The sequence below is a fragment of the Dermacentor albipictus genome, chromosome 1 (genome assembly GCF_038994185.2).
Source record: "Dermacentor albipictus isolate Rhodes 1998 colony chromosome 1, USDA_Dalb.pri_finalv2, whole genome shotgun sequence".
Lineage (NCBI taxonomy): Eukaryota > Metazoa > Arthropoda > Arachnida > Ixodida > Ixodidae > Dermacentor > Dermacentor albipictus.
The window spans coordinates 247,390,642-247,415,857 of NC_091821.1; the positions used below are offsets into that span (position 1 = coordinate 247,390,642).

The 25,216-nt window shown below is 42.6% G+C and overlaps 4 protein-coding genes across 4 annotated transcripts in view; 3 read left to right on the top strand and 1 right to left on the bottom strand.

Annotated features, from left to right (window-relative positions):
* Window positions 1-1,655: 1,655 nt before the first annotated feature.
* On the top strand, window positions 1,656-11,499 carry prel (preli-like). Its single transcript, XM_065429823.1, has 4 exons — window positions 1,656-1,823; window positions 2,148-2,243; window positions 2,640-2,862; window positions 10,818-11,499. The coding sequence occupies exons 2-4, from the start codon at window positions 2,152-2,154 to the stop codon at window positions 11,115-11,117; spliced, it is 615 nt and encodes a 204-aa protein (XP_065285895.1). The 5' UTR covers window positions 1,656-1,823; window positions 2,148-2,151; the 3' UTR covers window positions 11,118-11,499.
* A 2,708-nt stretch (window positions 11,500-14,207) lies between these two features.
* Window positions 14,208-16,420, top strand: Slh (sec1 family domain containing Slh). The gene has a single exon (XM_065429812.2). The coding sequence runs from the start codon at window positions 14,428-14,430 to the stop codon at window positions 16,312-16,314; it is 1,887 nt and encodes a 628-aa protein (XP_065285884.1). The 5' UTR covers window positions 14,208-14,427; the 3' UTR covers window positions 16,315-16,420.
* Window positions 16,421-20,270: 3,850 nt separating this feature from the next.
* On the bottom strand, window positions 20,271-23,383 carry LOC135900343 (WD repeat-containing protein 70). The gene has a single exon (XM_065429829.1). It carries the CDS (start codon window positions 23,352-23,354, stop codon window positions 21,558-21,560), a length of 1,797 nt encoding a protein of 598 aa, XP_065285901.1. The 5' UTR covers window positions 23,355-23,383; the 3' UTR covers window positions 20,271-21,557.
* A 209-nt stretch (window positions 23,384-23,592) lies between these two features.
* Window positions 23,593-25,216, top strand: part of Grx3 (Glutaredoxin 3) — a 48,419-nt gene continuing 46,795 nt past the window's right edge. Inside the window, exons 1-4 of the mRNA XM_065429830.1 lie at window positions 23,593-23,636; window positions 23,737-23,819; window positions 24,223-24,340; window positions 24,777-24,851. Of these exons, the coding sequence (XP_065285902.1) occupies window positions 23,758-23,819; window positions 24,223-24,340; window positions 24,777-24,851 (255 nt within the window). The 5' untranslated portion in view covers window positions 23,593-23,636; window positions 23,737-23,757. The remainder of the gene's footprint in view (window positions 23,637-23,736; window positions 23,820-24,222; window positions 24,341-24,776; window positions 24,852-25,216) is intronic.

Here is a 25,216-nt window from a genome sequence, read left to right on the forward strand (position 1 = left end):
CACTCGGAGGGATTTAGGGTGTCCCGCCATGTTGAGTACTGGAATTTAAAATGGCCAGGTGCGGGGCCTGTTCTGAGCCGGGGGCCCCGGTAGACAGGATAACCGACGGAATCGGTCCTGCCGGAGGAAGATCCTCCTCCTCGTGCGGAATTTTGCGCTTAACTGTGCCTCTCCGTCGGGTAGCAGGAGTAGATTTTGAGGTATGTGCCGCTATAAGGAGCGCTGATCTACAGAGCAGTGAAGAATTCTGCCGGTGGTCCTTTCCATTGGTGCTACCGAATTGGGTTTTAGCCGCAGTAATGTTTGCGATTCCTTTTGCAACTTTCTGTGCGAGATAAAAAGAATTCAGTGCTAAAATTTTCAATTTCTTTCTTTTGCAATTAAAATTTTATATTATGTATTATGTAGGCACAATATAGTTCGTATCAAAAATAGGTAACTTTCAATTTTCTCAAGTTTCCGTTACCAGTTCTGATTGAAATAATATTCCTCGAAATCAGTGCTATCTTTAAATTGTAACCTTGCACCGCCCGATTCATGGCCGATTCCCCAGAGTAGGTTGTACGGGGACACTGAGGAACAGCAACAAGTGAAGACGATTTGTGTTGCTACATTGCTTCAATGCTAATATCGCATTAACATCGACACCCATCATGAGATGGGTTCTGGAGTAATCTATTGTAGCCACGATCGCGCAGTTATTCGTTTTACCTGTTGACCGCGTGATGTACTATATGAAAGATAAACTTTTGCACATACACAGCATTAAATCAAAAACCTTTGATATATCGCTAGATTGGCACATCATGCGTCAATACTATTCCGGACCACACCGTACGTGGTCTGGACCAAAGGAGGCATTGTCTGGACCACGACCTGTCTGGACAATGTCAAATGACGCCATCATCAAATTCTATAACATGGCGCAATTTGGCAATGTCTAGAACGGTACAGAATAACACGCAGTGTAGTGGCACAACAGTTAATTTAACAAGCACAAAGAAATCACCTACGCGAAACATTTTCACGGTGTCTAAACCTTTTTTGTTCACATTTTTGCAATTCACCATCACATTCCGTTAACAAGATGACAGCACCAGAAGACGACCGAAACTAAAACTGTGACGGCGAGCACAAACGCACATACAAATTAATATAAAAAATCAATCACAGATACCTTGTTTTGAAGATCACTCGAACGCAACAATACATGGCGTGGTCACGTATGCTGCAACATTATTTAAAAAACTACAAAGCATCGCTGTCGCAGCTGGCCCGCGGTCACACTTACGCATCAAGTACGCAATATAATCACTTACGCTGCTAACGCACGCTCACATGGGCGTATGGCGTATTTTCCACAAATGCGCGAGTGGCTTAATTTTTAGACACAGCTCTCAGTAGTTAAACAACTTCGTCAAAAACAAGGCCGCTGTGATCGAAACGTGCTACTTGCGGCGTTGTTAAAATTCACCTTGTGTGCTGCTTAGAACACCTCTCAACACGGAGGCCTCTCAAGGTTTTCAAGTGATGTCATTTTAGTCTGTTGCATAGAGCTGTTCTGTGATTCTATGGTCTGCTTTTCGCAGTCGCCAAGCAGAGCCACCAGGGTCGCCTCGTTCGCTATACACATAAAGCCCCCCATAGGTGTTCCTATGGGTGTTCTGTGAAGTCCCTCCGCCCAGTGTGCGGTGTGGTGCCGCGTTCCATGCGGGAACTTCTACGAGTGGTGCGATGTATTGGAGTTTTCGTATAAAATTAACAGATTCTTCAACGTAGATTATTTCTCTTCGGATTTCTGTCGTGTGCGAAAACTGCCTGTAGTAAGTTGTTGTTTACTGTGCATCTAGCTGGGGGACATGCGGGTGAAACATGTGCGGTCGCTGCACGCCTAGCTCACCGCCATGTCTGCAAGGGCAGTTCTAACGTAACCTGACCTGTGAGCTGGCTGAAAACCACTGAACTGCTTTTATAGCGAGGAAAAAAATGCATGTATTTAGCGTAAATGCATTCAGATATTCAAGTGTTATTAAACACCTTTTTGGTGAAGTATATAACGTCTGTCGAGTCTGAAAAGCAAAGACAGTGCAAAGGTCGCCCTTCGTTCGTCGAGCTAACTGGTATGCTTACTGTTTCCTGCGTTAAAGCACAATGGTGAAGTTTTACGAGAGGAAGGACACGTTCAAGTTCTCGTGGGACCAAGTGGCTCAAGGTTTCTGGGCGAGGTACCCCAATCCGTACAGGTAAGAACCTGGAGAATTTTGAAGAATTTAACTGTTTGCATATTAGTGTGCACATTTGTGCGATAGCAGCTCTTTTTTTTCTTACGTATGTTTTGATATCACGTAATGAGAGGCTTGAAGTAGTGTCTAGTGTTGTATTCTCCCTTGTCAACATACCGCATAGGACGCACACGTCTGTCGTTATCGCTACGATGCTTTGTAAATTTATAGGCCATGTTGACGCAGTGGCAGCCCAAAAAGCGTGGCGAGTATTACTACGGAGTGTACACGACGTAGAATGTTCGTTTTGTCCATTCGGTGACCGCACTTAATTTTGCTTTATGTATGCACTGTTTACCTGCTTGTGTTGTGCTCCATTCTTGCTCGCCTGTTTACTGTTTGGCGTTTTGTTTGCAGCACGCATGTCTTGACAGAGGACATCGTTTCACGATATGTAGAAGGCGGAAAACTGTTCACAAAACGCTTACTCACCAAGACCAATCCTATGAACCGGCTACCAAAGTGGGGAGAGCGCTTTGTCAGTTCCAAGTCCGTGCGCATTGTTGAAGAATCTGTCGTGGACCCACGCACAAGGACATTGGTCACCTATACACGCAATATTGGCCTCCAGCATATTATGGTAAGTTTTAGTTGCATACAGTTATTAGGTACAAGTCATTGTGATGAATTTCAACACCTCAGAACCATTGTTCGAAAGAACACCCCTCCCCTGTTAGTGTGCAATTTTCTTGCTCATTTGTAAGAACATTGCACAGCTTTGGTTGGTGCTTAATGTCTGTCATAGATTAACATTTGTGTCAGCTCCTTGACTGAAATTGTGCTTTATTATGCAAAAATGTGGAGGCATGTCCAGTCTTGATTAGAGGAAGAATTTCATAAGGTTCATTCATCATCATCAGCCTACTTTATGTCCACTGCAGGATGAAGGCCTCTCCCTGCAATCTCCAATTACGCCTCTCCTGTGCCAACCTATTCCAGTTAGCGCCTGTGAATTTCTTAATTTCATCACCCCACTTAGTCATCTGCCGTCCTCGACTGCGCTTCCCTTCTCTTGGCACCCATTCTCTAACCATAATGGTCTGCCGGTTATCTAACCTATGCATTACATGACCTGCCCAGCTCCATTTTTTTCTCTAATGTGAATTACATTATCGGGAAACCCCGTTTGCTCACTGATCCGCAACGCTCTCTTCCCGTCTCTTAACTTTAGGCCCAACTTTCTTTGTTCCATTGCTCTTTGTGCGGCCCTTAACTTGTTTTCGAGCTTCTTTGTCAGCCTCCAAGTTCCTGCCCAATACGTCAGCATCGGTAGAATGCATTCGATTGTTCACCTTTCTTTTTAATAATAATGGTAAGCTTCCAGTCAGGATCTGACAATGTCTGCCGAATGCGCTCCAATTCATTTTTATTCTTATCTAAATATTCTTCTCATGATCGGGGTCCCCTGTGAGTAATTGACCTAAGTAAACATACTCCTTCACAAACTCTAGAGGCTGACTGGCGATCCTGAACTCTTTTTCCCTTGCCTGGCTATTGCTCATTATCTTTGTCTTCTGCATATTAATCTTCAACCCCACACTTATACTCTCTCTGTTAAGGCGTTCAATCATTTGTTGTAACTCGTCCCCATTGTTGCTGAACACGACAATGTCATCTGCAAATTAAAGGTTGCTGAGTTATTTGCCGTTGATCCTTACTCCCAAGCCTTCCCAGTTTAATAGCTTGAATATTTCTTCCAATAACGCAATGAATAGCATAGGAGAGATAGTGTCTCCTTGTCTGACACCTTTATGTATAGGTATCTTTCTACTTGTGGATAATTAAGGTAGCTGTGGAATCTCTGTAGATACTTTCAAAGATATTTACGTAAGCATCCTGTACTCCTTGATTACGTTATGCCTCTATGACTGCTCATATCTCTACTTAATCAAATGCCTTTTTGTTATATATGAAAGCCATATAGAAAGGCTGATTGTACTCTTGCAGATTTCTTGATTACCTGATTGATGACATAAATGTGGTCAATTGTAGAGTATCTCTTCCTGAAACCTGCCTGTTCCCTTCGTTGACTAAAGTTCAGTGTTGCCCTTATTCTATTGGAGATTATCTTGGTGAATATTTTATATAATGCTGGAAGTAAGCTAATGCGTCCATAATATTTCAATTCTTAATGTCTCCCTTTTTGTGGATTAGTATAATGTTACTTGCATGATAATTCCATTTCATTTTTTTTTTTTTCTGCCCTTGTTCAACATAAGTCATGGAGCACATGTGGCTTTTTCATCGTTGTTGGCAGGAATTTCAGAGTGCGTTTTTGTCGGTTTCATCGTAAATTTCTAGTTCAATTATCTACACTTCTGTCTAGAGCAGTTGAGTTCTGGGCTGCATGCAAGGAAAGAGTAATACTACAGCAACTGCTGGGTTCGAGGTACCGAGCTAAACACTGTGTTGCCTTGGGATCCTTGTAGCTTCTGCTGGTCACAATCATTGTCTCTCAAACTGGTCAACAAAGCACATATGTTGATTTCTTTGCATCGCAGTGCACTGATTCAGTACTCTAGACAGAAGTGTGGACAACTGTACAGGTATCGTCTGTAGGGCACATGCTGAGCACCAGAAGCTCTACACTTTTGCCTCATCTAGTAAAGTGAACAAATGCTAAATTCTGAGCAAGCACTGCTCAAGAACCTCTCAGGGTTTCGAGGCTTGGCTGATTCTTCACAAAAGTGACAGCTTTAATTAAGTATGTCCATGTACAGATGTTGCTCGCCTCTTTTTATCACTGTACATGAAAAAAATGCTGGAAGACCTGTTGATGGCTTCCTAATCACTTTTGGATGTGTCATGGGGTCAGAAAAGGCCCAGGGGCTTTCTTTAATTCTTGTTGACCCAAGCATGCACAATATAGGTGCTACTTATGTTCTTGAAAATATGGTTTTCAGGCATTTTACAGCATCCAACATCTGTGCACAGTGCAGCAAGTGGGAGCTGAACACACACCTTCCACATTACACGTGCTGCACTCGTAATATGGAAACTCTAAGTTGAGCTCCCATCCAAGACAAGTTGTCTTTTCGTCCACTTTCATTTCCCTTTTCTTTATTATTTCATTTCGTTTAAACATCACAATTAATTTCTCCTTCGTGTCTAAAGAAAATCAAGCCCTTCAGATCTTTATTCTTCTCTCTTTTGCATTCACCAGTGTAATTGACAAAGCAAAGATTTTGTAGGATTGCATGCAATGCCTTGACATGCATGCGTGGCAGGAATCAGATTATTAGTTCAGAAAATGAAGGGCAAAGTTCTGCTTTGAAACTACATCTCCTGGGATGTGATTTTGCCATATTTTTGTGTACTTGGGTTCTTTAGTAAAATTGCACTAGTTTCCGGGTTAAGTTCTTCGTATAATTTGTTATACCATTGATCATCAGTGTCAAAATGCAGCATAAAAGGGTGTGTTCTATTTAAAAATTTGTTTTCTATCTGACCAAAGCCATCTTAAATTTCCATGTCCTGCCTTCCCCGTGTTTTCCCTGGATCATCTTTAGATATCCCTCAATTTATATTTGCTTGAATAAGAAAAGGTTGCTTGGTACAAAGGCACCAGCTGTCACTGCTGTAGTTACACCTACGGGTATTGCCACCCCTATTTGTTGAGCTTGAAGTACCCATTCCCTTTTAGATCGTTTTCTGTCTGGGGTTCCTCTTTAAAACAGTGGCTCTATCTGAGCAGGCTTGGTTTGCCCAGTTCATGAGCATTGTCACTATCCAGTTTTCAAGATGTGAGGTATACCAACGTTAGGTGTCTTGCTGATTGAGAGCCTTCTCTGCCTTATCGACAGATCAAGCCACTGAAACTATTTAGATTGCTCAGGAAATGGATGAAGCTATAGTCGGGTGGAACTTTAGAAAAAAGGGGCGTTTACTCCTCTAAGGTGGATGCACATGAGCCTCCACCAATGGGCGCGCACTCTAGACTGATCTCATGAGCCGGATGGCCAGTGACTCTGCCGATGGAGAAGATGGCCGCCCGCGCCTCAAACTGGACCAAGTTGCATCAGTCGTGTGCATCTGCCCCTTGTCAGAGTGAATTCCCGAACTGTTTGTGGTGGTCTACCATGGCGGAAATATTATTGCGAGCTAAAGATGCATCATTTGTGCCGCTTGCGTTTATTCTGAGCCATGACCGAGCGACGAAAGATTGCAGTGACCATGCTGACGCTGCGCTACGCTTCATCTGAAAACAGGATCCCGCAGCGACACACCGCTACAAACAAACATCCTGCGCGTTTGTTCCATGGTGTTTTGTTTTGCTCCAAAGTGAAGCTAGGACGAGGAAAGTTCGCCAAAGTCTGGTGCCTACTGATAGTGGCGGGTATGTTTGTGTACTGTGTCGCTGTAAAAAAAAAAAAAAGTGAGAAGGAATGAAAAAAAATGAAACCTATCACATTCTTGAAAATAAGTTTGTGAAAACACAAAACCAAAAAAATTTAAATCTTATGCTATTTAAAACCAAGAGTATTTATGTAAAATGATGAATGAAGCATTTTTGTACCTTTCCTGCCTTGATCGTCTTCTCATCCCAGGTTTGTAATCGTTTCAATAAATGCATGGCTTTTTTTTTTTTTTTAGGTACTTGTCAAAAAGCAACTGATTCATTTTAAGCTCGGAAAATGAGTAGAAAATGTCCCGTGTGCACGTAAACCATCACAAAAGCCATGCAGAGCTGCTCTTTCTATTTTTGTCCCATGCAATGAAGCTTAAAAGCAGACGACATACAGTGTTGTAGAAGGCACTGGGTTATTTTTCTCTCGTGATCTGGCATGTGCTGTAGCATTCCAATCATGAGAGCTCTACCAAACCAATCATCAGAACACAAAAATCTTTATTTATACCGACAATTACGAGCTTTAGAAGCACTTTTTTTTTTTTCTTTAGCGGGATTATTTCAGTTGCGAAGGCAATCGGCTGTTGCGCTTCAATCATCTGGGCGAGGCCGCCTCTTTTTTTCTAAATTTCTACCCGACTATAGTGGTTTCAATTCTGAAGAAATTTTGAATTTCTTTCTAGTCTAGGATACAAATTGTCTATGCAACTAAACGAACAACTTAAATCATGGCTGAGAAGATTCGCAGGCACTCTTTCAGTCTTGGGCTGCTATGCTGGCTGCCGTCAGAAATATTGACAACACGGTAATACCATGCGTCTGCTGGTGTCACTCCTGAACATGACGTGCCATCAGCACTGATTCAGGTGTGAACAGTGAAGGGTGTGGCTTTCATTACATGCAGCATAGTCTAGCTGCGAGCAATAGATGCGAGAATTTGTGACTATCAAAGCTCTTTTGGCTGACGCTTTGAGAATAGGCACTTTTACCCTGTACCACAGGGCAGTAACATTAAGCCTTCATCATCTTAGCTCAGCTGTGTTCGGTGATTGTACAAGCAGCACTTGTTCAATCATGTTCAATCCTCTGCAGCTGTGCTTTGTGCCTGCAGCATGTTCTTGTTCATCTGTATCTTTAATATTCTTCTTGTGGACGCATCAGTTGCAGGCAAAAGACTTCAGTTTTAAGAAGCAGGTACCGCAAGTGCATGTAAGCCCGTGATTTCTTAGTAAAGATTTCTGCTGTCTATGCTAGTTTACCTAGAAGAATGGGATGAAAGAGAAAACAAGTGAAGATTCACTACAGCCTAAAGCCTGCATGCCATTGAAACATGTAGTGCACCAATGACCATTGCTTGTGCATCGCTATGAGCTGAGAAAACCAAGGCATAAATAAGATGCTGGTACTTTGCAGCACCAAGTGATAGCTCTGGTTTGCTCAAAGCTGCTTCTGACACCACAAAAGGTGGTCATAAATCCTTGTACCCACTCTTTACCACCAGCAATGCTACATGTACTGACACACACACAAAAAATTGTTTTGTTAGATAACAGTGGTATTGTGCTAGAATTCCCCGAAATGCATAATGAATAATTATGCCCTTTCTTCATGCACCTAGTTGAAAATGCACACAAAAAGCAATGTGGCTTCATGGCACAGAATGTCATGAGATTATTGTAGAATTGTATGTGCTAGTATATTCATAGAATCGGAAGAGGGTGCTCATGATTTAAAGAGAAGTTATAACTTTAAGTCTGCACAGAAAGTTGCGTAAAAGCTGTATGCCATTACTCTGTAAATTTGGTAATAACTTTGGATCCTTCTTACGTGACCACAGATAGGTGCGCATAAGTTACTTTTCATTAAGTGCACTGTAATTTTTGTATAAAACATATTTTTTATGGATTTGTATGTTCTTTTCACTGTGTATTACAATGTAAAAAAAAAAAATTATATCTTGCAAGTGGCACTGCTGTTGCAGCAGCAAATGAAACAACAGTACAGTGGTGTTCAGTAGCTTTCCTCGTTGCTTGAAAGCAAGTATAAACGTCTTTCTTTTTGTATGTGTGGGAATTTGCAAGTTTCCTAGTCACCCTACACTATTAAACATATTTACACCCTCTGGGGTGTATATTTGCCACACAACAATAATCGTCATCTGTCTTGCTTGCATTTCCTTTCTTGAAGACGATGCGCTCGCTACTTCCCTGTGAAGAATGCTATGTCATGCTTATAGTGACTTGAAAGTACCGGGCTCGCAGTGTTGAAGAAAGGAAATGCGGACAAGACAAATGACGATTATTGTTGTGTGGCAAGATACGACCCAAAAAATAATTTTGTTTAAGAGTGCATGATATGGAAAATGGGGCTAACTCATGCCGTAAGGGATCTATTTAAGGGTGTTTTTTAAGGGTGATCTATTTAAGAAAGGCACTGCTAACAAACCTTGGCTTAGCTTGGAGATGATTGGAGCCTTAAAGACAGCTCGATGTGAAAAGGCAAAACTGCATATGTATTGTCAACACAATTACGTGTGTAAGTACAAGGTGGCTACAAATACATAGAAACATTTTTGTATAAATTGTTACACAGCATTTTACGTGCAACTTCTGCTGGATTGGGCACACTGCACTGTAAAGCTTTCCATTTAATAGACGAAATAAGTACCATAAAAACGTCATTTGTCGATCCCTGCTGTTACACTCTGCTGTTCACATTTCTATCGTTGCTTAAAGTAGTACATTCGAACCTCATTAGAAGTTCCAGCTGACACAAAAATACTTTTATTTCATCCTGTATTTGTTCAAGCATATGTTCATTACACACTGTTATCTTGTATTTACTCTTTTGTGTGTAGTAGTTCATTATATCTGTGTTCGGTAATTGAGGTTTGACTGTACATGTTCATGAGCAATTAAGTGCACAAAACTAGTCAACACCGAATAGTGTGCATTCATTCAATACTATGTCTGACTACAGTTTTTGCAGAAATTGATGTGCACTTATGAAGGACAAGCTTGCTATTTTCATCCTGAGCAATCTTTATCTTTTTGGTTATGGAACTGTGCTTATTTCATGTACGCTCCCCTGTCTTGCCCACCACTAGGGCCTTTTTCAGGCATCTCGGCATGCATAAATGACATAATCTTCTGAAGGTGACAGTGGCTACAGCATTTTACTTTTCTAGGTCTTTGGCTGAGTATGTATTACAGGTGTGAAACCATTTGTGCATAGAAGCTCGTAGTGTAGGTTCTTCTCTGCGGAATACTGCGTCTTGCATATGTTACATTAAAGAAAAAGGAATTTTTCACGTTTATACATATGCTATTTCGTCCGTTAAGTTACCCAATGTGGATAGTGCCATCTTCTGTCGTCGTCCTATTGTTAGTTCATGGCAATAGTAATGTTACTTTTGTCAGCATGTAGGACTTCAATACCGGGTGCTTTAAGGACAGAGCAGTTTCCATTAAAAACAAGGTGTCTGTAGGGATACTGATAGTATGTAGCCTACAAAGTATTTGTAGGGATACGAAGATGTCTACTAATTTTCACTTTTTTAGCCAGTAACAAGGGATTTTGATAGACCCTGTAGCCTTTTAGCATAAAGAAATGTTAATATGTATGACTTAAACTGGCATGCTGTTTTGTCAAATAACTTCTGCCATTAAACTTCAAACATGCATAATGAAACTCAACTTCATCAGTTTTTTTCTGCACTTCCAGATGCAATGACAAAACACCATGAAACATTGGTTTACATGGCAATTTACCCTTCTGCTTATGTCCACTGCTATTTATGCAAGATAAGGTTTTTTTTTTTACTTGCTGTTTGGTTTCTCATTTCATAGTTCTTGTGCAAAATTCCATGCAATTGCAAAGACGTTTGAGTCATATGCATAGTGCTTTTGCTTCCCATTCAAATGTATTTTTCACATTTTTTGTGTTCATAGGAAGTGCATAACTCCATTGAAATGTATTGGTAAAGTTGACTCTGTATCTGCTGGATGTCACTGTAACAAATTCTAACCACATCAGAAATGTTTCTAAATACTGTTTGCCATAGCACAGCAAGATGCAGTACAGAGCTAGCAAGCTACTTGTGCATAGTTTTTAACTCTTGCATTGCATTTGTAGCTTATCACAAAACCTTTGTCCTGCATTGACCTCTATGCCATGCTCTTTTTCAGTCTGTAGAGGAGAAATGCATCTACAAGCCTGCCGCTGACAACCCTAAACATACCGTGGTAGAACGGAGAGCCTGGGTTTCATCTTCGATTCTCGGCTTCTCCTGCGCCATCCAAGCCTTTGGTGTGGAACGCTTCAAACAGAATGCTGCCAAGGCATCCAAAGGATTTACATATGTCCTGGAGCGCATGTTCCCTGGGACCCATCCAGCAGAGAAGGAGCGCCTTCGTTCTAAGCTGGCTACTGAGCTGGCCAAAGCCAAGGCTGTGCCACTGGTGGCTGCAGCCAGTTGCAGCAACTAGTGTGCTAGGTGTCGGCATTCACTTAACACTGCCACATAGTGCTCCCATGATATACAGATGACTGCACTCAGGTGCACATTGTTAAGGTTGTCGGCAAGACTTTTCTCTGCCATGAAATGTCTTTCCTGCACCTTTCTCTTCTTTATTTTTTCTCCTACTTTAGGTGCCAAGTAGTATATAGCATTCCAGTGGAACTGTAACAGTCCATGATAACTGCCACTGCAGTTTCGTGGGAAGCTGCATATTTTATTGGAATTAATGCTTACATGTGGCACTGGGTGGAGATGGCGGGGAAGTCTTTTGTTTTTGTGTTGTTTGTACCACGTTTGTTACTGAGACTACTGTATGTGGTAGCCATGTAAAATAAAATTACTGAATTTTACCTGTTGTAACCATTCACTGATCTGTTTTTTTTTTTTTTTCGAATATTCTTAGTGAATTGTCTCCTTCTAAAAGCATTGACTTTGCATATGAGGAGGCAGTGTAATGTAAATAATGTACACCTAAGAGCACAAGTTCTTGAAGTGTGGGAGCAATGAATATTTTTTTCATGGCTTCACTACTTAGCGTGAAACTATATGTTTAGCAGCCTCAGTGATGGCTGTGGTGTTGTGCTGCTCAGCACAAGGTTGCCGGTTCGATTGTTAGCTTACAAGGGGGATGGCATGCAAGAGTGCTTGTGTGCTGTGCTTTGGGCGCATGTTAAAGAACCCCAGGTGTACAGAAATACAAAGCCCCACACTATGGCATCTCTGATAGCCCATATATTTCTTTGGAATATTAAACCCCATCAGTCCAATCCACCAGTCGTCGGTACTAACAACTGTCTTTATAGGGTAAATGCATTGGCTATGAGGAGGGAGGGAGGGAAAACTTTATTGAGCTCTTGTAATTTGGTTCTTCTGCACCTGGTGCAGATTCTTCAAGGGAGTCTTCCTCCTTGCATGTTCCCCGGAGGTCCTCACCTGCTGTTTCATTCGTCCTCTGTTGCAGTGGTCGGCTTCTTGGTATTTTTGTGGCTGTTGTGACCCAGAAAACTTGTGAGTGGGTATACTTCAGTTGCACAGGTAGTAAAGTTTACGGTTTTGTACAGTCACAGTTATTGGTGTACTACGAAAACATTGCACATATGTAAATGGAGCCTTTCAATAATGCAAGCACAATCTGGGGACCTATCCTCAGACGGTCACTTTCGGTGATGCCACTTTCAATGCACACTTAATGGTCGGTAGAGCAAAACCGGGTGAGCTCACAGACAGTAACTTTCAGGAATATCACTTTCAGTGCATGCTTATTGGTTGGTTAAGCAAAGCTATGCGCTGATCAGCTGGCTGAGCACTCTGCCACGCAAAAGTGAACGTCCAAGAATACATCCCTGGTCTGCATTCAAACACCGGATTGCAATGCATCTGTCATACTCCCCGATTATTGGCCAATTCCCAAGGAAGCACATGTGCCATTGATGCCGCTGTTGAGATTATTTTATAGCAGCTGTGCAAGAAAGAGAGGAGAATCGTGGCCTCAAGACCTGCAAAAATGACTAAATTCCACTGCCTCAGTTGGTGGAGTTGATAAACTTGGTAAAAGCTTTTACATGGGCAGAATGTGTAGGCTTGTTCAATTAGTCTAGTTCTTTTGATTCCTCAAATGGAGGCATCTCTTCACAAGGCTCCCTCCACAGCTCCACAGTGATTGATGCAGGTAAACATGAAACTAGTGATACTTCAAACTGTCTTCCATATGAGCAGACTAGCAATACTTTTAAAGAACAGTTGATGGAAGTGAGGATGTTCTTTTCCTTGAATGTAGAAGCTTTTCAATGGTGACGCACAATTATGACTGCTGACACGTGCAGGTTGGTACAGTCCTACACTAGTACGAATTGTGTGAAGCTTGATACATTTCTTTGTAGTCTTTAATTCCACCAATAGAGATATGGCATAGAAAACAAGACTATAAAGGAAGTGTCGCAGGACAATTTTATAGCCTATTCATAAAAAAATAAATTGAAGGAAAGGCTCTCATCGTGTGCATTTGTGCACTGATACGTAACCACAAAAGAAGTGAGTGGAGAAAAAGAATTTTAAAAATATTTGAAAAAGTCTCTACCAAACTCCATTTTTGAACAGAGTATTTACAAAAAATTGTGTTTTACTTGAACAGGTATATTGTCATATTGCCATTAATTAAGGAGAAAGGAAAAATACTAGGGTATAAGTTCGCGTGACAATGTTTAAGTCTAATAGAAAATATAAAGGAAAGGCACATGAGAAATGGGCCTTCACCACTTGACAGGCAAATGACAATTTCTAGCTTCCGAGCGTGCGGAGAGCATGAGGTGAGGGCCAATCGTGACAAGCTCTGTAGTTACAAAGGCATTACTAAATGATCTACCATATGCCAAACAATGCCTTGAAATGTTCGGTAAGCATATGGCAACCATATAGGGCCTAGGAGAGGAATAAGCTAGAAGACGTTGCCGAAGTCGTAGTTTCCTACGATATGAAACTCTATGGCCGAAGTAAAGTTTTAATAAAAGCAAGCATATCCATGGGCTTAAGTCTAGACTAGCCGCTCCCTCCTAATGGCGCACTTTTTATGGCGTTTATGGACTACAAGCACGCCAAAGGCATATACGAAAACACAACATTATCAGTTTAATAGAATTGTTTTTGTAGGTTTGAATAGGCGCGGTAAAAATTAACGCAATTCATGTGTGAGCTGGGCCAAAGCCGTATGGTCACAGCACCATACAACCACCTTAGTACACTGTAGTTTCATTAAGTGGTCCTGACCCGCCGTGGTTGCTATGGTGTTGGACTACTAAGCACGAGGTCGCGGGATCGAATCCCGGCACGGCGGCCGCATTTCAATGGGGGCGAAAACACCTGTGTACTTAGCTTTAGGTGTACGTTAAGAAACCTCAGGTGGTCAAAATTTCCGGAGTCCCTCACTTTGGCGTGCCCCATAATCAGATCGTGGTTTTGGCATGTAAAACCACATAATTTAAGCGGCCCTGATACAGCGCTGGGCTAAAGAGGCGTTGCACTGATAGGGTAATAATGCTCAAAACGTCGGAGCTGGCCGAAGCGCCACCAACATCATTCACAGGCAGCGAAAGTGGCGCTGTGCATCGCTTGCTGTTCACGTCAACGTCACAAGAGTTTCGGAAGAGGTTTCCTCCCGCTGTGTGTCGTGTTTGAAAGAGCTGGTAATTTTTTCTCGAACCGGTGAGTTATCGTAGAATGTAAGCTTAGGGTTCACGCCATAAAGAACACCGTCGCGTAGGAGAAACACTGCAGTGTCAGTCATGTCTCTCAACATACGTGAAAAGCAGATCGCTGCGCTGAAGCAGATGCTCAACTTCAACGTTCCTCAACCAAAAGGCTCCTTTTCGGAGCCTGTGTGGAAACTTCTGGTGTACGATCGCTGTGGACAAGACATTATATCGCCTCTTTTGTCAGTGAAAGAGCTACGTGACATGGGCATCACTTTGCACATGCTTCTGCACTCCGACAGAGATCCCATACCGGAGGTGCCTGCAATTTATTTCGTTGCGCCTACTGACGAAAACATTACGCGAATATCGCAGGACTTCCGAAATGAGTTGTATGACCAGTATTACCTGAACTTTGTGTCACCCGTGTCGCGCCAGCACCTTGAAGATCTGGCTTCAGCAGCTCTGCAAGCAAACTCGGTCGCCAACGTGTCGAAAGTGTTCGATCAGTACCTCAACTTTATCACTCTGGAAAATGACCTGTTCTTACTGAAGCACAACGATCGGCATACTGTTTCGTATTACGCCATTAACCGCGGCGACGTGAAGGACACAGAGATCGAGGCAATCATGGACAACATTGTCGACTGTCTATTTTCCGTCTTTGCAACGCTAGGTACCGTGCCCATAATTCGTTGCCCCAAAGGAAACGCTGCTGAAATGGTCGCAGAGAAGCTCGACAAGAGGATGCGTGAGAACCTTCGCGACTCTCGGAATAGCCTGTTTCTGGATTCAGCTCATGGCAGTGGCCAGTTCAGTTTTCAAAGGCCTCTGTTGGTTGTGCTTGATCGAAACATGGACATGGCAACACCATTGCACCACACTTGGACTTACCAGGCCCTGGCACATGACGTGCTAGGCCTGAGCCTGAACCGTGTTACCTTGGAAGAACCTGTAACGTCATCCCCATCATCTGAGCATGTGGGCGCCAAGCCAAGGAAAAAGACCAAGACATTTGATTTGACTCAGGCAGACAAATTCTGGCAGCAGCACAAAGGAAGCCCCTTTCCCACTGTGGCTGAAGCGGTGCAAGAAGAACTAGAAGCTTACCGTGCACAAGAAGATGAGGTGAAGAAACTGAAGGCAGCCATGGGTTTGGAAGGTGACCGAACAGATGAAGCTATCACAATGCTCTCCGATAACACGGCAAAGTTGACATCAGCCGTCAGCTCACTACCAGAGTTACTTGAGCGCAAGCGGCTCATTGATATGCACACGAGCATAGCAACTGCAATTCTAGAACACATCAAGGCTCGAAAACTTGATTTGTACTTTGAGACTGAAGAAAAATTGCTTGGTAGGCAGGCTTTGGATCGTTCCCTCCTGGACCTGATAAATGATCCAGAAGCAGGCACAGCACAAGACAAGCTGAGGTTAATATTAATAGCATATGTTCTTGGACTAGATGGAGCCCTTGAGTACGAGGACGCCTTGCAACGAGCTGGTTGTGACCTGAGTCCTCTGAGGTACTTGCGCCGCTGGAAGGACTATACCCGTGTCACAGCTCTGCAACCAGTGGGCTCTTATGGTGGTGGCCCTCGCACTGTGGGCATGTTCTCGAAGTTGATGAGCCAGGGCTCACAGTTTGTAATGGAAGGTGTCAAGAATCTGGTTGTCAAGAAGCACAAACTTCCCATAACACGACTGGTGGATGCTCTAATGGAGTTGAAATCATTGCCCGAAACAGACGACTTCCGGTACTTGGACCCTAAACTTCTTGGACGTGTTGAACCACGTGCCCAAGCACCATTCCAAGAGGCAGTTGTGTTTGTTTTGGGGGGTGGCAATTACATTGAATACCAGAACCTTTTGGACTACACAAAAGGCAAATCCAAAAAGGTTGTTTATGGTTGCACACAGCTCACCAATGCTGCTCAGTTTCTGGAGCAGCTGTCCCAGCTTGGGAATGAAATTAACTAAACCGTGCCTGGTGTCACTTGCAATCACCACATGTTGCAAGTCAGGCCAGGTACAAAACTTGTAGCTCTGGGCACAAAAGGCAAATAAAGCCGCTGGTGTTATGAAATCATGGGAATCCCAGTCACTGATTTTTGAAGGTAGCCTCACTGCTTATAATTACTTTTCCTATTTTTTTCTTTTCTATTTCCCATGTTTGCGAGTATCCTTATGTTTCCTTGTGCGAGTATCATCTTCGCTCAAAATACTTGAGTATAAATTGTTGTATAGTGTCCTGGCATTAATGGGAGGAAGTATGTGTATTCTTTGTAAAAACAATGCACATATTTGTGTTTTAATAACATACTGCTGCAAAGTGAGAAAGCCTGTAAGCCAAAAAAAGAAGGCTGTGTCTACCAAAGTGTGCATGAAAGAAGACAAGGTCAACTTACATGGTATATGTACTTATGTATACTGAAGTTGGGGCATTTTAAAATGATGCAATGTTGCATAATTGCATGACATTTTGGCATTGCTTTCTTTGTTCCATTGTTGACCTTAAATTTTTTTTCAGGACTTTCTATTTCTTTTAGTCATATCATTTCTTATTTATTTATTTTTTTCATTTTATGTGTATGTATGCTGATGTCGTCTTTTGTGTTAACTTTGTTTTACACGGCTTTCTTTTCGTTTTTTGACCAAGAGGCCAAGTAGGCTGATTTTGCAGATAGTGCAGTCTATGGTTCAGTGTGGTTCATTTCAACTATATTGTCACCAATTACCCCCATAGCATTAATTTTACCTACTCTGCAACCAACTCTTGCTTCATGTTTCACTGAGACCTATATTTTTATATATTTTGCGATTCGCTATGACATTCCAAAGACAAAGAAGTTAAAAGGAACCTTGGCTGGACAGACAGTCATATGTAGCCTCTTACCCAGAGGTGAGGTCATTTAATGTATCACTACTTGTTCCTGGGCTAGTTAGGCTAGTTACAGGACGTGAAATAAGGCCAGTGCAGAAAAGAGCGTCGACATGCTCTTTCCTCTCCTGCTTCAGTGTAATGGGACACAAAATAAAGTGAAGATCAGTACAAAAAAGAGTGTGTTGACATTCTTTCCTATTCTGGTCTTACTTCACTTTATTTCAGATCACTTCTGTGCAAGCCCATTACACGTCCCATTATTTTGTGTCCCATTACACCACAGTGAGGTCATTTGCAGATGTGATGCGTATAAGTTCCCCGAAGCACTTTGTGGCTGCTTGCAGCGAAAAAAACAAAACGAAAAACAGGCTAATAGTTACAACAGTAAATACTTGGCAACTAAAATATATATATTGTTGTTTAATAACTGGCTAGTTTAAGCTAAGCATGTGGAACTGGAGCTATTGTGAGGCATTACTAAAGAAAGAGTACTTCATGTCTACTGCAAGGAAAAACACGGGGAAGGTGGGAGATAGAAATTGAAGACGATGAGCAAAACGAGAACAAGGGGAAAGCAGGAGCCAACGTTATGACAAGTGGACTTGTCTTCTTTTTGGAACATATGCTGCCTTTTTGGTGGAACATATGTCGCCTTGAAGAAGACAAGTCCACTTGTCGAAACATTGGCTCCTGCTTTCACCTTGTTCTCATTTTGCTCATGTCTACTGCAAGCAATACAGTAATTGACTAGGCCTGTGATAATCGATTCTGTATTCGTGCTTTACGCTAATGTGAAGTCTGGAATCCTATTACACTATGTGAAAGAATGGACCAGTTGCATCACTGCTGCATGCCCATATTCCTCGTATTGCGCTATTTATAGGACAAGTGTGTGACATTTTTTACGACGGTTTCAAAGGCTGTGTACAAGCAATGAAAACTTTCTCTGGGCCCAGTGACACAGGGCTCTTGCAGCTTCCTAGATGTGTGAAGAGCTTCAAGGGGTGGAACAAGACAGTCCCTCTCAGTCTACTGCACTTTGGAACACACTGTCCATAAAGGCTCCTCAGTGCAACCTGAAAACAATTCATTAGGTGGTGTGACTGAAACTTTTGACAAAGACTGCATATGTCAGTCAACATTGAGCTATGCTGTTAACTAAGCACGATGTTGCAGGATCAAATCCCGGCCACAGCGGCTGCATTTCGATGGGGGCGAAATGTGAAAACACCCGTGGTACTTAGATTTAGGTGCACGTTAAAGAACCCCAGGTGGTCCAAATTTCCAGAGTCCCCCACTACGGCGTGCCTTATAATCAGAGTGGTTTTCCCACGTAAAACCCCCATAAAAAAAGTGCTGTTAACTGAGCAAGTTTGAGTCTGTAAATTGACCTTGTCCATTCAGGATTTGCATGACTAGTTAAGGGTGCATCATCTTTAGAAACAACTTCATGCATTCAAGTATTATTACTGCTAACAGCTCATCTGCATATAGACATTTCTAAGGTTTATATATATTCACCCAGGTCATGAAGGTCGCTTATACTTCATACAGTACTACATAAGAGGTTTAAGTATGCAGTTGTCAGATGAATGTTTTCTGCTTTTGCTCATGCAGTAACTTACCACATAGGGCATGAAATGTATAAACAGCAAGATAATGAGCAATTGTGTAAATAAGATCAGATGATCATCAAAACTGGGCTTTCATGAGTATGCAGTTTTGAGTTAGTGCCCATTTCCGCCAACCTTTTGCTCTGTTAATTGCATTAACTGCATTTTGAAAGGGTTATGATAGCAGCATAATGCAAGTTGTGATGATCACTTAACACAGAAAAGTGTAATATGCATTTCTTGAGTTTTGAGTGTTTCATATAATGTGAGGTTCATGGAAGAAGAGCTTAAGTTTAATCTGTTGTAGTCTGGAGCAAAAGTCTAGAGACCACGGCTTCAGCAAAAAAAAAAGTTTAATTCCTTCTAGCACACTTGTGCAAAGTGGAAATGTGTCAAGGCATTATGTCTTGACACGTTTCCACATTGGTCGAACAGGCACATGTTGGTTGTACCACTTGATTTCTGCCTGCATGCCTAATGTGTGAAGAAAAAGAAATAATTTTGCGTCAGCAGACTTTTGCTCACAACTGTATATGACTAAAATGCACTTCTAGAATAACAAAGGAAGTACTAAAAAAAGTTTCTCGGTAAGTCTTTTGTCATTCTTGTAACGTGTCTGTGAACAATTAAGGGAAGATTCGCAATTCACAAAAACAGCACAATTTCTCATGCACTATTTATGATTTCAGCAGACTTCATTGTTAAAGAGACAATTCATCTCTGCTACACTCTTTTAAGAAGTAGCCTTTGCTAATTTGCTTAGTATCAGGTTATGGTGTTGCTTGTCCAAGTGTCCTCAAAACCATGTGCATGCAGTTTATATGGCTTCACGATTATTGAGGTTGTTAAAATTCAGTACATTTTTCTACACTGGGACTAAAAGCCTAAACTAAAAATATACCCCGAGCCTTTGAAAGCAGAGCACTTAAATTTGTGCCTACGTATTAATGCATGGCTACACATTTGCAGAAACATCTGCACTGAAGGAGAGTTGCAACTGAGGTTGGTTGGTACAGCATTCTCGGAAATGAAACAGCACAAAAACACAGGACACTGAAGGTGCTGCGCACACAGCTACGTGTGTCTCCTTACCATGTCCTGTGTTCTTGCACTGCTCCATTTCCAAAATGCTGCACTGTGTCGTTAAATTTGTTAATTGCTAAACATGAGAAAAATTTATTGCTTATACTGGCTATACTGATTGTCATAAAAAAGGGCCAGCAACACCTGTTCACAAATGCTGGCTTCAGATGCCAGCACATTCAAGTAGGGCAAATTGCAGCAAACTTCAGCAAGGCAACATTTACTTGCACTATAACCATCAGCACCTATTTCCCAAAGCAATCACTTCTTTGTGCCTTTGGCTTTTCTCCTCATATTTGCTTTCATTTGTACAGGGGCTAGTCCAGAGTAGTACATGCAATAACCAAGATGCTCAATCAGTTGTGTAACTAGGTCCTTTATTGTATTTTTTTTTTACATCGTTCCTGTTCCTCTAAATGTATGTTGCTCATATGAGCAAAAAAATGTGCAAATGATGGCTGTAATTTTCATATGCACCTGGGTGTGAATGCTTCCACAAAATGTACAGACTGAAACGACAGGAAAAAAAAAAAACATGGGTGATGCAGAGTCCCTTCAATGAGTGAGTGTTGCCAAGACTCTGGGCAATATTTATGAAACCTTTCTACTTTCACTTCCAAATATCACAAGTTGTGTGTGTTTTATGTTGCACAAGTGTGTTAACTTAGCACTGCCATATGTGACTATATGGTGTTCATATTTACAGTTCACCATTTCCCATGCATCAGCAGCCATTACCTGAAGCTAAAATAGTACTATATACAGAAAAATGAGCCAAGAGCCACTGGAGGACTACAGTGGACTATCAACTGTACATACAGGAAAAATAGGCACCAGAAAACATGCATGCACTCCACAACAAAGCCCAGCTCCACTGTGTAGTGCATAAATACAGCAGTTGGATTCTTTTAGTAAAGCAATGAAGGGGGCTAGTTGGTGAACGTTCGTTATATTGCGCTCAGTTTTACAAGCACAATATTAAGGAAGGTCCGTTGACGTCCTGTCCTTCCTTAATATCGTGTTTGTAAAACTGAGCGCAATATAACCATGAAGAGTTGGATTCTAGACAAAGCAGTGGACATTCCAACTACAAACTGCTAGGATGCTATATCACACAAAAACATAGATCTATGGCATGACTTGTGTATTGAAATGTTTTCTTTAAAAGACTTGCCAAGCTTCACCATGCTGATGTTCTTGACATTCAGGACAAATTTCCAGTTCTACAATGCACAAGGTAAGATGAAGTGACTGCGTGCTGTCTTTAACCAAGATGACGAAAAAAAAAAAAAAACACGAAATTTATTTTAAGAGCAACAATGCTATCCATTTGTGCAGACAAACTCACGACTTTATGGTATGTTTACAACATGAATGTATGAGTACACATCTTGATGCTGGAAAATGTTGCAGTTAGTATGTCATCAAATGAGGTTACACTTTGGTGCTCAAATGTTATACAAATATACAACAGTATATTGAGCATGATGCATTACTGAAAAGTTCAATGTTTTCATGTTTAACAGCATCTGGTGTCTTACACAATGCTTTTAAAATCGCTGATACAGAACAGGCTACAGAAACGGCCTTTTTCTGTCAATGTTCAAACTAAGGCTCGGCACACAGTTAAGGCCCAGAAAGAACTACACTTGCTTTGTCTTCTTGGCAGGTGTTGGTTCTTCACTCTCTTGGAAGACTGGCTTGGGCTGTGTTGTAGCATAAGCAGGGGTCACCCAGTAAGGGTTCTCAGCTGCTTCCTTGGCGTACTTAAGAATAGCCTCACGTGGGTCCACATTGTCATCAACACGCTTTGTGGTGCCCAGGTTGCGCACAATATAGGAAGAGAGTGTGTTTCCTGCTGAAGCAATGCGGCCTCCTTGGCCAGGGCCTGTCACAGGAAGATCAGGCCTTTGAGACAATACGGGATCTTTGCGCGCCTTCTCCAACCGCTTGCGCGTACTCCGCGGCCGCTCTTCTCGGAACAGTGGCAGCGCATGCGGCGTGAGCACTTGCGCTTGGGTGAGTCCCTGCGGCGCAGCTTTGGCCCGAGCAGCCTTGGACACACACAACAGCGCGCCATGGTGGCTGTGCGCTGTATCGTACAGCAGGCGCACTTCACCGCATGCCAGCCCAGCGAGGATTTGGTTAAGCCGAGCGTGCCAGATGACTCTAGCCACTGGAGCCGACAGTCGAAGTCTCATCACTTCCTGTAACGTGTCGCGCTCAAAAAACACCAGCTGACCATCGCCAGAGCTCTTCGAGGTAGCTGTGTAAATGACCCGGTCGTCTGGGCTGAAGCCGCAGTCCGTGGCAGGGTACAAGTTGTCGAGGTCTGCAAACGTATGTAAAGCCGATGGCCGCAATGCGCGGAGGTCCCACAGCTTCATCGTGTCATCGCAAGATCGCGTGGCAAGCTGGCGGCCGTCCTGGGCAAATGCTACGCAAGTTACCTCGATGCCCCGCCGGTGTGCTTCGCGCACCGTGTGACTCGGGTGCACTAAGGTGCGTCGTTGGTCCCAAAATTGGAGCGAGCCATCCTGGCAGCCAGCGACCATGAGCTGGCCGTCCCTGCTGAAGCGGCAGGTAGACGGAATTGCTCGGAGGCCGCCCTGTTGCTTGGTCTTCACCAACGCTTTGTGGCTATTGGGTTTATCCACATTCCACAATCGCAGTGTGCCGTCGTTGGCACAAGTGAGGAAGTCTTCGCGGCTGCGCGGGTGCCAGCAGCCGTAATTGAGCATCGCCACATGGCCTTTGGTTCGGGCCATGTCAGTTATATACTGGTCTCCCTTAATGCACTCCATCACCTCGAACCCGTCCCTATCTAGCACTTTGGCCTGAGCGTTTCCGGACACCACGAGGAACGAGTCACCCGTACAGCTGTACTCCAGATTTCGAATCTGGTGACAATCGCAAGGACGAAGCGAACGGAACGGCTGCAGGGAAGAATCCATGCCGGCGAAATCGAACAAAGTGATATCGAAGTCATACCCGCCAGTGACAAGACGTGCTCCATTAGGATCCAGTGCCAACGCAGATACAATTTTTGTGCCATGCTGCAATGTAATGTCTTCTTTCACTGGAATTGCCCGATATGCAGCAGTACGTCCACTTTCCTCGTCATCGACGTCCTCTGAGCTAGATCCATCATCTTTGGCTTGCGCTGACAGAGAAATCGGAGGCCCCACAAGCTCGTCTTCGCTGCCTTCTTCACTCGGTTCACCGTCGGGCGCAGGATCATTTTCTCTTTGGGCCTCGTCTTCAGCGCTTCTTTCAGGGCGGCTGGTGCATGGTTTTGGGTCTTCCTTGAGTTTCACATCTTTGCTTCTACTTATAGCCGTTTTTCTAGCTTCCTCGAAAATGGCATTTAAGTCAAATACGCGAGCTTTCTTGCTTGAGTTGGGAAGAGGATTGCATTCACCTTCGCTAGGAGCGGACATCTTGAAATTGAATCAATTGCTAGCTTTTGGCTTGGATCGATGCGTGAAGGATTCGTCTGTTTCTGTTTCGCTAATAAAAATAATGTTTTAAGAATTTGGCTTTGCTAAATGATTGTCTTTAAAAAAACTATTGGCACAAATAATACTGCTTTTATTGCAGCTTTATTTGATGTGTTCTTTTTTTTACAAGGAAGGCCACAAAAACACAAATCAAGCCACTCAAGCGCCAAACCATAGCCTCACCATAGGCCACACTGCCGATCCAGCCCAAGTCGCAGGGAGGTTTGTGTGCATGTATGCGTGTATGAAAGCAGTGAAAGCAAGGCTACAAATATTGGTGGTGGCGTGACATCTGAAAGACTTTTTTTCTCTTCTGTGACAGCACACAACGAGTTTAAGGACCATGTCCGATAGCAGTGTGATATCAAATGCTAAAGAGCTTCAGGATGCGATTTCCGGTGCAAAGTATGTAGTCTCAACGTTCGGCCTTTGTTTTAAATAACTTTGTGGTTTTTGCAATAAACGGTTTCACATTTATTCTGTTCTTTTGCTAATAACACAATCCTATCGAATCGATTTCTGCTTAGCGACGTGTGCTTAACGTTTTACGGGCCATAATGTACGAGGTCGTTATTCCATTTTCTGCTGTTAAAAAGGCATTTAAAGATGTTGCTTCTGGTGCATGGTGGTTGGCTTTTCGATTGTAGGCCGTTTACATTGTTTCTCCAAGTGAGCCTGTCGTGGTTATCGCCCAATTAAGCTCTAAATATAGTGTAACGATTCTCACATTTTTGCCTTGCAGATTTCAATAAAGCATTTTATTATCTGTGCTCTGCATTGAGAACTTCATGTCTATGACCTTTTTTAGGGAAAAGCTGCTTGCCCTGTACTTCCATGCGAGCTGGTCGCCTCAGTGTAAGCAGGTGGATGACTTATTGCCCGACCTTGTCAAAGACGAAGATCTAAAGCGGACAAGCTTCTGCAAGGTGAGGGTTTAATTTCCGAAAATAGTTTTTTGTGGCTATGCTCACACATACACACTCTTGTTGGAAATTAGCGCTGTGTGTGTCACGTTCATCATCTGTGACCGTCTACTATTTGCACTACACCAAAAATCCTTCATGATGATTTCTGGTAACCCAAATCTGTACTCGGAAATCCACATCTGTAGTCAACCACAAATGTTTACAGACGACGGGATCACAGAAAACATTCAATTTCCGAGCAGCCTGTAACAGTCGTCGGTAAGTCTGAACATTACAATGTTGTTCACATGTACTGGTAAAAGCTGTAAATGCGAATACTAGGCTGCATTGTGAGGCTGTGCAGGAATTCAGCGTTATCTCAGATTCTGTGTTCCGTAAAATTTTGTGATAGACTGTAAATTATAGGAAAGAAGAGTTTATATTGATTTCTGTGCAGGTCGATGCTGATCAAGTAAAAGACGTGAGCCTGAAGTATAAAGTCACCTCAGTACCAACGTTCGTCATCCTTCTGGTAGGTTAAAGTGGAAATACTGCTTAACCTAAAGAGAGGCCACGTTATCTTGTGGCACTTTTGCTTAACCCAGTCAATATTCTTCATGAATTTCTGTTCATGAATTGTTGCATCACTTGCTGGATAACTTTATGCCCAACAGTGTATAGGATTAAAAAGAAGGTGTTAAAGCATTGCATAAGAGGCAGGGAGAGCCCTAAATACAGATGTTAACTGTAATATGCAGATGTGTGTAATTACAATCTTTCAGCTCTAATACTGAGCTGTGTGCTGCAAGAGAAATTTTCGTCTGATACTAGTGTAATATGGTAGCCGTGATGACAGTTAAAAATACTTAAATTCACTAATGTATCAGCACTTTATTC

Excerpts from the sequence above, each read along its gene's own strand:
- prel (XM_065429823.1), top strand. The coding sequence starts at position 2,152 with ATGGTGAAGTTTTACGAGAGGAAGGACACGTTCAAGTTCTCGTGGGAC. Across the intron at positions 2,244-2,639 it reads AGGTACCCCAATCCGTACAG|CACGCATGTCTTGACAGAGG; the intron begins GTAAGAACCTGG and ends TTTTGTTTGCAG. Across the intron at positions 2,863-10,817 it reads TTGGCCTCCAGCATATTATG|TCTGTAGAGGAGAAATGCAT; the intron begins GTAAGTTTTAGT and ends GCTCTTTTTCAG.
- Slh (XM_065429812.2), top strand. The coding sequence starts at position 14,428 with ATGTCTCTCAACATACGTGAAAAGCAGATCGCTGCGCTGAAGCAGATG.
- LOC135900343 (XM_065429829.1), bottom strand. The coding sequence starts at position 23,354 with ATGTCCGCTCCTAGCGAAGGTGAATGCAATCCTCTTCCCAACTCAAGC.